At 37.2% G+C, this 14,033-nt stretch overlaps 1 protein-coding gene across 1 annotated transcript in view; it reads right to left on the bottom strand.

The window, feature by feature from the left end:
- Positions 1–14,033, bottom strand: part of LOC150108900 (chromatin remodeling protein domino-like) — a 731,915-nt gene that overhangs the window by 531,261 nt on the left and 186,621 nt on the right. Inside the window, exon 12 of the mRNA XM_090410792.1 lies at positions 6,427–6,551. Coding sequence (XP_090266918.1) covers positions 6,427–6,551 — 125 coding nt within the window. The remainder of the gene's footprint in view (positions 1–6,426; positions 6,552–14,033) is intronic.

Here is a 14,033-nt window from a genome sequence, read left to right as displayed (position 1 = left end):
AGAGGAAAATAGTTCCACTGCATAAAGGTGGTTCCAAGACTGCTGTTGCAAATTACCGACCGATTAGCATATCAGGAATCATTGTCAAGGTCTTAGAGAAATTAGTCAAGAAAAGAATACAGGATTGGATAGATGAAAACGGGATATTGTAAGGGGGACAACATGGTTTTGTGAAGGGTAGATCATGCCTCAGTAACTTGCTCACGTTTCATAACACAGTGACGGCTGAACTGGATAGGTGTAATGGGTTTACAGTGATACTACTGGACCTTGCCAAGGTCTTTGACAGGATACCACATGGAACCCTAATCAGTAAACTTGAGCAGATGGGGATGGATATAGGGTTGGTGAGATGGATAGGAGGGTGGTTGAAGGAGAGATACCAGAGAGTGGTTTATTCAGGAGTGGAGTCTAAAAGACGGCTTGTGACTAGTGGTGTGCCACAGGGCTCTGTTCTTGGACCACTGCTTTTCAATTTGTTCATCAATGATATAGGAAAGGATTTGAGAGGAAGTGTTCACTTGTTTGCTGATGATGCAAAGTTGGGTAGAGCAATTGTGAGTGCACAGGATGTCAAAATTTTACAGGATGATTTGGATAGTTTGGAGGACTGGGCTAGGAAAAATGGATGTCAATTTAATGTGGCAAAGTGTAAGGTTATGCACTTTGGGGTGAAAAGAATAGCAGCAGTATATCACATTGGTGGAACTGTACTCCAGGAGATTGATGATGCCAGGGATTTGGGAGTGTTGGTGGATAGGGAATTGAAGTTTAGGGGACACATTGCAAAAGTGACTAAATCAGCTCATCAAATCACTTGGCTTCTGAAAAATACTTTAACATGTGAGACGAACAAGTTGTTGTTCCTCTGTATCAAGCCTTGATAAGACCCCATCTGGACTTCTGTGCCCAGTTATGGGCACCAGGGTTTCTTCGTGATGGGGAAGAAGTGGAGAGGATCCAGAGACGAGTGATCAAGATGATAGCAGGTCTGTGGAATGAACCTTATGAGAATAGGTTGAAGATTTGTGGGTTGCAGAGATTGGACGATAGGCAAAGGAGGGGTGATATGATTGAGACATTCAAATTACTGAAGGGTTTCTATAAGATTGATCCAGAAGATATTTTTGAAAATATGACCGGTGGTGGGAGGACTAGGGGCCATGCATAGAAGCCGGGCAAGAGTGTGGTTGACAAGGGTGTTAGAGCTAGGTTTTTTACTTGGAGAGTGGTGAATGAGTGGAATAAGATTCCAGAGTCTGTTGTGGGTGCTACGACCGTGAATGAGTTCAAGGCAAGGTATGATAGATACTGTGTCAATGTCGAATAGTTGTTCTTGACATGATGTTAGGGCCTCCCTCGATGAGTCTGTTGACTCCTTGGAGTTGCCTGGAACAACAACAATAATAATAATAATAATAATACAAGGTATTCCTGTATTATTATTATTATTACGTGATACCTCCACTACAACCATTTCCAATCCCAACTAGACCTTTTGAGGCTGTTGCCACTGATATAGCAGGTCTGCTGCCTACTACTAAAAAAGGCAATAAGTATATTCTAGTAGCCATTGATATGCTAAATAGATTTCCTGCAGCAGTCTCAGTAAAGGATCAAACTGCAAAGACTATTGCAAGAAAGTTCTTGAATATGATAATTTGTAGATATGGAACTCCTCAGACCTTACTTTCAGATCAAGGAGCAAATTTTACAAGTCACCAATGGGCTAATGTACTCTTTACAGATGAGAGTTGTTTTATTCTTTCTTCCGATTCTAGGCGACACATTATCTGGCATGAGAGATACTGCTTACTATTGCACCAATGTTTTTGAAAAGGAATGTAGGGCAATAATGGGGTCATGGTGTGGGGAGGCAGTATGCTTAATGGATGCACTGAGCTAAGTGCAGGAAAAAGAGGACTATGACTGGTGAATGCCATTGCAATGAAGTTCTTCAACATCATGCTCAATTGTTCCATGGGGCTGTAAATGAAGAATACTACATTGTACATGAAGAGAGAGGATATTAATCGAATTGAGTGGCCAGCACACTTTCCGGATCTCAACCCCACAGAACATGTTTTGGATGCAGTAGGGACATGCACTGCTGCTCAAAATTCCCCTCCAGAAAACAAACAGAGCCATATTCTTGCTGTGGAGGAGGAGGAATGGATCAGTTTGCTTCAAGAATTTCTGAATGACTTGTTGCTAAGCATTGTAGAATGTTGTAAAAACTGCATCACATCAGTTCGGGGTGGACATATGCCATAGTGAAACGTTTCTCCATATTAAGTTTATTGTAGCACTGTACATCAATTCCTTATTTTTTAAATAATGAAACCTGTGGTGCAATCATAATTAAAAGAAACACACGTATCCTTCTCCTAAGGACAAACTCTCACCTTTGATGTTGCCTAGCGTTTATGAGATTCCATGCTCATGTAAATTACCTTACTTTGGACAGACAGGTAGGTCAATTCAGAAACGCATCTCGGAACATCAAGACCACATTCGTCTTTTTAAACCGCAGAAATCTGGCCTCTCTCAACACGGAATTGAAAATCCAAACCATAGGATCCATTGGGAAAAGTCTAAACTTTTACACAGATCTTTATATAAACATGAACATTTATACAACAAAGAAAGTTCTGAAGTCCTAACCACAAAGACCAAACTTAAACCACAACAACATTCTTACTATTCCTAAAGTATGGGAAATTATAGAAAATTGTGTTAAATAGTTTTATTATTATTATTTTTTTTTTTACTTCTGTAGCACGTTATGCATGTTTAATGAGATTCTATTGTAATCATGCACCCTAACTGTTATTCCTATTATTGTTTAAAACTACTGTACTGATGATGTCCTAAGATACTTAGGATGAAATATTTACAATTAAATAATTTTCACTGTGGTTAATACGTGTGTTTCTTTTAATTAATTCTGTAACTACATCCAAAATTCTCAAGAAATATAAAATCTGAATGGCCTGCACACCTCTACCCAAACCACCATCCTTGCTTTGGCCAGTAAAACTAATCCACAACAGACAGTTGTGATATTTAAAGAATAAACAGAATATTTCTTTTTGTTCACCCTTGGCTTTTATAGTCGTGTGTGTGTGTGGGGGGGGGGGGGTATTTATTTATTTATTTTAAATTTCGATTTTTACTAATTTCACACACACACACTTTTTTTTTGGATTTCTCATTCTTTATATATATATATATATATATTATTCAGTTATAGCCGAACTTCTAAAAACAGGTGGAGAAATAATCTATGAACTCTTAGCAAAACTATTTACTTTATGCCTGAAGAAAAATGATGTACCAACAACATGGAAGAAGGCTACCCTAATTCTGATACATAAAAAAGGTGAGATAGAAGACTTGACGAACTACCGACCTATCAGTCTACTATCAGTGGTCTACAAAGTGTTTACAAAAGTCTTTGCTAATAGACTTTGTGCGATTCTGGACCTAGCACAACCCAAAAGAACAGGCAGGCTTTCGAAGAGGCTTTAGTACAATAGACCATATTCAAGTTGTACAGCAGATTATTGAACGGTGTAATGAATATCAATTACCATGTCTTTGTTTCATTGACTATGAGAAAGCTGTTGATTCACTTAAAACTTGTGCAATACTTAAAGCATTACGAAACCAACAAGTGGAGGAGCTTTACATCAAAACCATCAAATCAGCATACACCAATGCCACAACTGCAATTCATTTCAATTGAAACATCTCTACTGTGGGAATACAGAAAGGTATAAGACAGGGTGACACAATATCTTCAAAATCATTCACAGCGTGCCTAGAAGAAATATTCAAACTTCTTGATTGGGAAGGGAAAGGTCTGAAGATAAATGGAAGATATTTAAGCCATTTATGCTTTGCAGATGACATAGTTATCTTTACTTCAACTGCACATGAATTACAGACTCATATCCATGAGCTTCAAATTGTTAGCAGAACAGCAGGCCTAAAGATAAACCTAAAGAAGACCCAAGTTATGTTCAATATGGCCAACCAGAAATAATAAAATCAATAATGAGGAAATTAAGCAAGTAGATCATTACATATACTTAGGACAACAGATATCAATGGAACAAAATATCATGGATGAAATTAAAAGGTGTGCAATGCTTGGGTGGAAAGCATTTGGAAAATTACATTCAATATTCAAAAGCCAACTACCATTATGCCTAAAGAGAGAGGTTTTTAACCAGTGCATTCTTCCTATACTGACATATGGCTGTGAAACATGGACACTGAATGCAAAGGAAATTAAAAAATTAAGAACAACACAATTTAGCATGGAAAGAAGTATGCTTGGTATCACAAGATTGGATCACAAAAGGAATACATGGATAAGAAATCAAACCAAAGTCTCTGACATCATAGGAAGAGTGAAACATCTGAAGTGGCAATGGGCTGGGCATATTGCATATTGAAGACAAGATCAGCGATGGACAAAAGAAGTATTGGACTGGATTCCACGAGAGGAAAAACGACCATGATGCGGACCGAAATCATGGTGAATTGATGATATCATCAGATTTGCAGGAGTGACAAGGAAAAGGAGAGCCATGGACAGAGAGTGTTGGAGTAATCTTGGAAAGGCCTTCATCCAGCAGCGGATTGATAATGGCTGATGATATATATACACATATATACACACAAGGCGGTGCCCACACACATTTTCTGTAATGCTGCTGGGAATAATTGTGTAGTTTTCCGTGCCAGTCTGCCAAGTGATGTCATCCTGTGTGAACTCATTTGTTGTTTTGGCTACTTTTTGTTAGTGCTTACAAGCAACTTTGGGATTTTGTGATGGCTGGCTGACACACAAGCAACAGAGCGTGTGTGTGTGTGTGTGTGTGTGTGTGTGTGTGTTAAATTTTGTTTTCTTTTGTATAAAACTGCAGCTAAAACTATTATGCTTCAGCAAGCCTTCTCGGATGAAACTTTAGGTAAAACACAGGTCTACGAGTGATTTTCCTCTTTCAAAAAAGGAGACATGTCAGTTGAAGCCTAACCATGATCTGGCCGACCTTCAACAAGCAGAAATGATGAAAACGTCGAAAAGGTTTCTAGGCAATCAATGAAGTATCATTTGCTAACAGAGGATAATTAAAAAAAGAAAAGAAAGGGAAAAAAAAAAAGAAATTGTGTGCTTCACTCGCCCGACCTCTCTCTCCCCATGTGGCTGTTTTTTATCCCTACGAATAAAGAAAACTATGAAAGGACAGCAATTCACTGATATGGACAAAGAGAAACAAAAGTTGCTGGAGGCCATAAAGCACAACCCAGATGAACAGTTCCAGAACTGTTTCTAGCAGTGGAAAAGCATTGGGACTCACATGGAGGGTACTTTGAAGGAAACCAGAATATGATATTATAAACTTTTTTTTTATTTTAAATTTTTTTAAAAAATTCAGGTTATTTTTGGGTGCCCCTCGTAAGCGAGTTATGCAACCCTCTATTTGAATTACAAAATCTAACCACTGTGTCTTTTGAACTCTCACAGTGTATGCTCCTGTTACGACAAGGAAAAGCAATGAACATTGTCAACCATTTTTATCTTCTATGCCAGACCATGACCTTGTAACAATGAAAAAATATATAGGAATTAATAATTTCCAATATTCTCTATAGGTGTTAATCCTTAATAACAATGTAACATATTTACTGCACATTCCTGTGCAATGTCTTGCAACAAAATTACTCATGATAACTACCATAAAAGTACCAGCTGAAACTCCATAGCATTCTGCCCATGGAGTTTCAGTTGGTACTTTTTCTCTATATAAGCTCTCTGCTATAACCAGCTATGTCCGGTAGTTAGCCTAGTGGCTGTGCGCTTCGCAACAATATGACTGTGAAAGGAGTGTCCCAGGTTCGATTCCCGTCGAAGACGTGAGGAATTTGAGGATCTTCCTCAGCCATAGCCAAGTTAGCGGTCTTGGGCACGGGTAGTAGGGTTTTTTCCGCCAGTTTATCTGACGTTTTTCATCCCACAAGCAGGCAAACCGGCCCTGTGAACACACACAGATCAATAGCCACAAATACTTAATCCCCCATTGGGGGGGCTCAACTCGCCACAATAGGGACGGTGGAGAAAAAGGGAGGAAACTCCATATGAATAAATAAATAATCAGCTATGGTTCTCCTAGGAGACAACAGTAAATATCAACTGTATTATTCTAGAGTACAGAGAATTATTTGACAGCCTTGAGATAGATGACGTAAATAATAATTATGATATTTGTAACTAGTAACCATAGTAATATGGAGTAAAAGGAAGCATTCTAACTAATTAAATTGTTATAAAGTTGTACACTAAAATATTTGCCAGAAATAAGTAAGCACTTTTAATTTAGAATTATTTTAGAATAAATGATATATAAAACACACCTTTCTATCAGCAGGCAAAGTGCGATCTGTATTGATTAGGAACTCCATTCCAACTTCTACCAATGCACTGTCACTTCCCACATTATCATCATTATCATCATCTTCTTCTTCTTCATCAGATGGTTCTGTAATTCAAGAATTATCTGAAATATCAAAACCATGGCAGATTTGTTTTCCACACACATTATAATAAGATTGCTGTTAACTTTTGTTTGAGTAGTAATGCTGTGTATGCACGCACGCACGCATGCGTGTGCACACACACACCCCACTAAACTTGTATCCCAAAAATGGCACTGATATATGTGGTCATTCATGAAATTTTATCAACTATAATAAAGCAGTACATATATATATCAGCTTTTGCTTTCTTGCAGGTTTCCCAATTTTTAAAAATGTACTTATATGCTTCTTAGCATATAGGTGCATTAAAAGTACAACAATTCTAAGTAAGTCATTAGAAGATTCACGTTGAACAATTTTCAGTGACTGCAAACAATCAAGTAATGAATCAAGTGACTTGTGAAAGTTTAAATTAAGATAGCCACCTGCCAAAAGCAAACTACTGGTGAGGAAATTGGTTGTATAGAATTGGATTTGAGTCATATGATTACTTGGATACAAAGGAAAGTAAACAAGACTCGAATATGATTCTGAATCCAGTGATGCGTTTGATTTCATGAGAGAGAGAGAGAGTAATGCTGTGAAAGTTGCCAACAATGCTGCTGACAAGCAAGCAGCTACAGTCAGTTCTATGCAATTTTCCACAATTCAGATGATTGCACTTCACTGTTCTCTGGCAATGAAAATCCCAAACAAGGAAGTTCCACGACCGAAAAAGAAACCTGGGAAAAAACGTATTTTTGTGGAGAAACACTTTTGATGCAAGTAGGCTTAGCATCAGTGATTATTTCGAGCTATTTTATGACGAGTTTCTAATAAAATATTGAAGCAAAAGAGAAATACAAAATAAAGAAATGCATGAATACCACATTTTAGGAACCATATTTGTTTTTTCCCTTAATGATATCAATGGTATTTTTTAAAAAAAAAATGTTTGTTTTGTACAAATAAATGATGATTTTCTAGAAATTAAAATATATCACTAATTTCATTTTCAAGTTATTTATTATTATTTTGGGGGGGTCCAAGTAATGTTATGCCTAAGTATTTTTATTTTTATAACAGAGTAACAGCAGAGTTGGATAAAGGAAATTACACGATTCTGCTGGATTTTGCAAAGGTATTTCACAGAACAGTGCATGGAACTCTGTTATGCAAATTAGAACAAATGGCGATAGGTATGACACCAGTTAAGTGGTTAGGAGGGTGGCTGCAGGACATATATCAAAAAGTGGTATATGGAGGGGGCAGAATCGAGTCAAAAACAGGTGAGCAGTGGTATGCTGCAAGGTTCGGTGCTGGGACCATTGCTGTCTATTTCTACATAAATTATATAGGAAAAAACTTGAATGGAAATATTCAGTTGTTTGCTGAAAATACAAAACATTGCTGATTTGTAATAAAAAATATTATTAGTACTACTTTGAAAATTTCTAATCTGTGGCACACACTGCTATGAAAATTTAATAGTTTCACTTTCAACAAACTGTATTCTTATTTACTAAAAACAATCTTATAATAGGCAAATTTCAAAAACAGTTGGATTAGGAGGGATTGTGGTAACTCAGAATGTTTCAAAAATTAAGAAATAAAACATTTCAGAGAATGATTTAGCCTTATATATATGTGTGTGTGTGTGTGAAAGCTTTAATGACTGATACCGAGAGATAAAAAGATGACATGATATATTTGAAAAGATACTACTAGTACACTAGTTTCGTTGAATTGATCAACATCTTCAGGTATCACAATCAAAGTAATATGTAAAGAATTAGAGAGACTTAAAATTGTAATAACAGAACAAGTACAAAAAGACAGTAGCGTGTTTGAAAACAAAATGGGAGCTCGATTTCCAAACAAACGTATACTATGCGCTGTCGCGAGTGCGCCAGTACCGAACAGAGGCAACCTAGAGAAATTTTCCTAGATTCGACAATCTTTCTCTCTAGTTCATCATAGCACACATGGATGTTAGAAGTTTGAGTCCAGTTCACAATGTGTTGGCGGTCTTCGTCTGAGTTAGCTGAAAAGAGAACATGGCTAGAGAGAGCGCTAGCTCTAGTCCTGTTATAGGAGATATCTCTACGGTGTTCTTCCAAACGTAGAAGGATGGATTTAGCAGTCTGGCAATAGTATGGCTTTCCACAATCACATAAAATCTTGTACACTCCTGGAAACTGAGTTGGAAGATGTTTCTCTTTAGGTTTGCTAAGTATTGAACGAAGTTTTGGAAGCGTAGTGAAGCAAATTTTGAAGTTAAACTTCTTGAGAATCTTTGCCAGTTTTGGTGAAATAGAGCTGATGCAAAGAGATGAAGGCTCTTGGGGAAGAGGGATCTTCAGAAGTAGTTGAGTGACTGGAGGAAAGAAATTTTTCAATTTTCTTAGGAGACAAACCATTATTAATAAAGGTTTTTTAAGAAAAAGGAGTTCATTTTCAATTTCTGTTTCTTCTGTAAGTAATGATTTGGCTCGGTGAGCTAAGGTGGAAATAATACCAAATTTTTGTGGGGGGAGAGTGATGGGAAGAAGCATGAAGGTATCTATCAGTATGAGTAGGCTTTCTAAAAATTGAGATTTTAATACTCTCGGCACATCTGGTAAGTTTCAGGTCTAAAAAGGGGAGGCAGTCATCTGATTCCAGTTCGAAGGTAAAAGAGATTTTTTCATGGCACTTGTTTAGGTGGTCTAAATATAAATTGAGGTTGTTGAAACCATATAGCGATACCAGAATTTTGGTTTAAGATGGAAGGAGTTAATAGCTTTTTTCTTCAAAATCATTGAGAAATATATCTGCGAGAAACAGAGAGAGCGGGCTGCCCATGGCCAGACCTGAGTTTTGTAAGTAGATCTTATTGTCATATTTGAAGTGTCCTGACTTTATGCAATGGGAGAGAAGAGCAAAGAGTTTTTTTGATAATTTGTTCTTGAGAAGATCGAGGACTTTTTTGAGCAGGTACATTTGTAAAGAGAGAAACAATATCGAAACTGGCCATTAAATCTGTTTTTTTAAGTTTGATATCCTTGATTTTAGAAACAAAATCTGCAGAGTTTTTAATATGTGAAGAGGAAATTCCAGAGAGATTTTTTAGAAACCTTGCGAGATATTTGGAGAGGTTATAGGTAGGAGAGTGTATGCCCTCAACTATAGGTCTGAGTGGGCAGTTTGTTTTGTGAATCCTGGGGAGACCATACAGTTGTAGGATTAAAGGATGAAGTGACCTAAGAGAAAGACAAATGTTTCTTTGTAACTCCAAGGTGGTTTTTAATAAATTATTAGTTCTATTGTGTAGTTCAATTGTAGGGTCACTATTAATTTCTGAGTAAGTATCACTGTTTAAAAGTTTCAAGATTTTATTATGGTAATCAGACTTGTCTAAGATGACAGTCGCATTCTCTTTGTCTGCCGGAAGAATAACTATTTAATATTATCTTTTAAAGACTTGATAGCTGTTCTTTCAGTGTAAGAAATGTTGTCTGGTGGAGGTCTAGCTTTATTTATGGTGAAAATTGCTTCCATACGGAGGTTAGCTTCAATCAATTATATATATATATATATAAATCTCCCGCACAAGAAATTTTGAACCAATATCACATCAATGCTGAGTGTTGGCAAGGGGGGAAAATGTTCAAATTATTATTTATCTATTTTATTATAAATTTTTTTTTTTTTTTTGGTAAAATAATTTACTTTTCAATATTAGCATGTTTTCCCGATTGATAAAAATTGATATTTCATGAAAAATAGAATTTGAGTATTATGAGATAACATGAGCATCTTCTATTGACATTTACTCTGTAGGTATTTGGAAAATTTCACGTCCTAATAGTAACTGTTTTTCTTTCTTTCCCATTAGAAATAAAAATTTGATAATAACAGTAACAGTTAATCTAATTTTATTGTTATGTAACTAATGTTATTATCGCTACTGTTATTATAGAATATAGTTTTATATTATGATAACACAATAAGATTTCTTATATAAATTGATACCTACATGGAAGAAGTCCCTTTATCCCACATTTAGTAAACTATTACTACCACTGCTAATAATAATAATAACTCTAATAATAAAGGGGTGCTTAAGGGTCAAAGCTGTATAACAGAAGAGACCTCCACATAGCCTTTAAAGAAATGTGGAGAACCGACCAGGGCTTCTGCTCTAATGTCCAATCCTCACCTTCTAATGGTGCACCCTGTTAGTATCTACCTGAATACTGAACGAATGGGGATGGGCTGGCAATTTTGGATTTAGCCGACCAAATTGTATTCTTATTGGCTTAAACCACAATATTAAATGATGGTACAACATGATAGAATTTCATTCTGGCTTGGGCGTTGCCCAGTTAAACAAGACCCCCCATTGTTTTTGCCAGGGAACCAGGGCAAACAGCAAAAAGTCAGCTACTGGAACAAATCATAAAACACACCCCAACTCAATCTCACCAGAATTGAAGATCAGTACTATCAACATAAGAAGTCTGAATACAAAGAAATGGAGATAGCTGAGGAATTGAATAAGTACCAGATCGACATAATATGAGTGACTGAAACAAAAAAGACAAAAACTGGTGAGATCTTTCTGAGCAATAAATACAAAATGTTATATTCAGGTAATGACAATCAAGGAAAAGAAGTAGTAGCCATAGTATTCAACACTAAATACAAGGCTAATCTTCTTGAATGGCAAGCAATTTCAAGTAGAGTGATGTGGCTAAATATCAGAAAGGGGAACTGGACAATGAGACTTATTTGTGCCTATGGTCGCACAGAAAATTTTACTAAGGTAGAAGTGGAGGAATTTTTTGAGGCTTTATAAAAGGCAACTGACACAATGAAAAATTGGTCCTTGTTGGGGATCTAAATAGCAGAGTAGGAAATGATTGTCAGACATAAAAAAATATTTTGGGAAAATTTGGAGAGAAGAGCAAAGCTAATAATAATGGCAAATACTTGTTGGATTTATGCTCAGGACAAAAAAAAAAAAAAAAAAAAAAAAAAAAAAAAAAAAAAAAAAAAAGCTAATGCCTTTTTTTATTCCCATATACACAGGGAGTAGGTGAGGCCGTTTTTAGCACTATCTAAACTCTGCTCAGGACATGGACTGGTTATTACTAACACCATGTTCCAATATAAAAATGTGCACAAATTGACATGGAGAGAAGAGGCAAGGAATAAGAAAAGTCTCATTGACTGTATTTTGATAGTGATGTTTTCTCTCTGGTGCAGGACACTAGAGTGTACTGAGGATTTGAAATTGTAAGTGATCACTATTTAGTCTTGAGCAGGATAAATTGAATTTCATATTGAAAAGAAGAACATGTAAGAAAGTTTTAAAATGAATAAAAGTTGAGCAGCTCTCAGATGTGAACTGCAGACTAAAATATACAAACATTATTGAAGCAAAATGAAAGAGTTTGAGAAAAGGAATCAAAATCTTGGACATTCAGTGGCAAGCACTGAAGAAAACATTGATTAATTCTGCCCGAGAGGCATGTGGTGAGGTTGTCTACAAGGATAGAAAAATCAGAAATCCATGGTGGACACAGGAAGTTAAAACAGCAGGGTACAAAAAGAAGAAAGCATATCAAAAGTTCCTGGCAAATAAGTCAGCTTGTGCTCTTAAAGAATACAGAGACAAATGTAAGAAAGCTGAACACTGTGTAAAATTGGCCAAACAAAATTCATAGGAAGACTTTGGTAAGAACATAGAAAATAAATATCAAGAAGTTACTAAGTAACTTAAGGAATTGAACAACGTAGATCTATCTATCCCAATGGCTTTAACAGGCCTTTAAGGCCCACAACCTTCCAAGCATGCTTGGATTTCGTAACTGAAATACGAGGATAGAATGGTCACTCCTATGCCTCAAGGTATTCTTGGCTGTATCCCTGTGTGTTCACGGGGCCGGTTTGTCTGCTTGCGGGATGAAAAACACCAGATAAACTGGCGGAAAAAACCCTACTGCCCGTGCCCAAGACCGGCTAACTTGGCTATGGCTGAGGAAGATCCTTCAGCTCCTCACGTCTCCGACGGGAATCGAACCTAGGACACTCCTTCCCCAGGCATATGGTTGCGAAGCGCAAAGCCACTAGGCTAACTGCGCGGACACAATGTAGATAAGAATATAAATTAAATCACACTTTAATAAATATTTCCAATATTTCGGCAACGTCACATTGCCATTTTCAAAAGGAACTTACAAAAAAATGCACGTGCACATAGGCAATATAACACAGTAACTGAGAATGAAGAGATGAAGCTATTGTTCTCCTAAAAGTCCTGATGGTGCCCTCTCGTGGGCTAAGTAGTTGTTCTTGGCTGTTGGGCTAAAGGTCTGCTGATGTAAGCCTCCCAAATTTGGGGCAGTCGCATACAACCAATTTTGTTGAGGTTTGGAGAGTTTCTTAGGGGAGGCTGATTCCATAAATAGTCTTTCAAATTTGTATTTGCTGCGGTGTATTACTGTAGCTTTCTTCCACCGTATTCTGTGTCATGTATCCAGAGCATGGTCTGCGAGACCAGAATGGCTGTACTTGTGAAAACGGATGTAGTCCTTGTGTTCAGAAATTCTGATATTTGCTGTTCTGCCTGTTCGGCCAAAGTAAGACAGTTATAAACTGCAAGGGACCAGGTAGGTTTAGGGGAAGTGGTTATTCTTTGGTGGAGTGGATAAGGAAAGCCAATTTTCTGTAAGGCCTGTAACAGGAAGTCACGTCATGTTTTTTTAAGATTTTGGTAATTTTTTCCGAGGTGCCTCTGATGTAGGGAATGGTGATGGATTTAGAGTAATCCTTGTTGTAGGGGGGGGGGGGGAAAGGGTTGTAGGTTTCAATAGTTTTTGGGGGGGAGTAGCCATTGGCAGAGAAAGTGTTGAGGATGTGATTTAGTTCAGTGTTGAAGGCCATGTCATTAGAACAGATTAGTTTAGCCCTGTTATATAATGTTTTCACCACTCCATATTTTTGTGTGTGGGGGGGGGGGATTGTTGGTGAATGTATCCGCCTGTATGGGTGGTTTTCTATAAACTGAGAAAACCAAGGTTCCATCAGGCTGGCGGGTGACTAGTCTGTCTAGGAAAGGGAGGCTGTTGTTTTCCTTTTTTTTTTTTTTTTGCAGGGTGAACTTGATTCTGGGGGTGTTGGTTGTTTAAGTGTGTTAAGGAGAGGAGTGTTTCAGAGCCAGGTGGCCAAATAGCAAACACATCATCAATGTAGCAAAGCCATACAGTTAGTTTTTGTGGGGCAGAGGCTAAGACTTTTTTCTTCAAAGGTCTCCATAAAGAAAGTGGCCAAGGGTGGAAAGAGTGGTGAACCCATGTATTTGTTTGTAGAATTTTCCCTGAAACGAAATAGCCTGAGTTCATTGTGAACTGAAATAGGGCTCAGATATCGGGAAAAAATTTAGTTTGGATTAGCTCTAAAGTTGCCTTGAGTGGGACATTTGTGAATAAGGAGGAGACGTCAAAGCTGACCATTATGTC

Source organism: Typopeltis vanoorti, chromosome 2, assembly GCF_054136105.1.
Source record: "Typopeltis vanoorti isolate ZY-2024b chromosome 2, IOZ_Tvanoo_1.0, whole genome shotgun sequence".
In the NCBI taxonomy this organism is placed as follows: Eukaryota; Metazoa; Arthropoda; class Arachnida; order Uropygi; family Thelyphonidae; genus Typopeltis; species Typopeltis vanoorti.
Note: the sequence above shows the minus strand (reverse complement) of the source record. Positions and strands in the feature narration are given on the sequence as shown.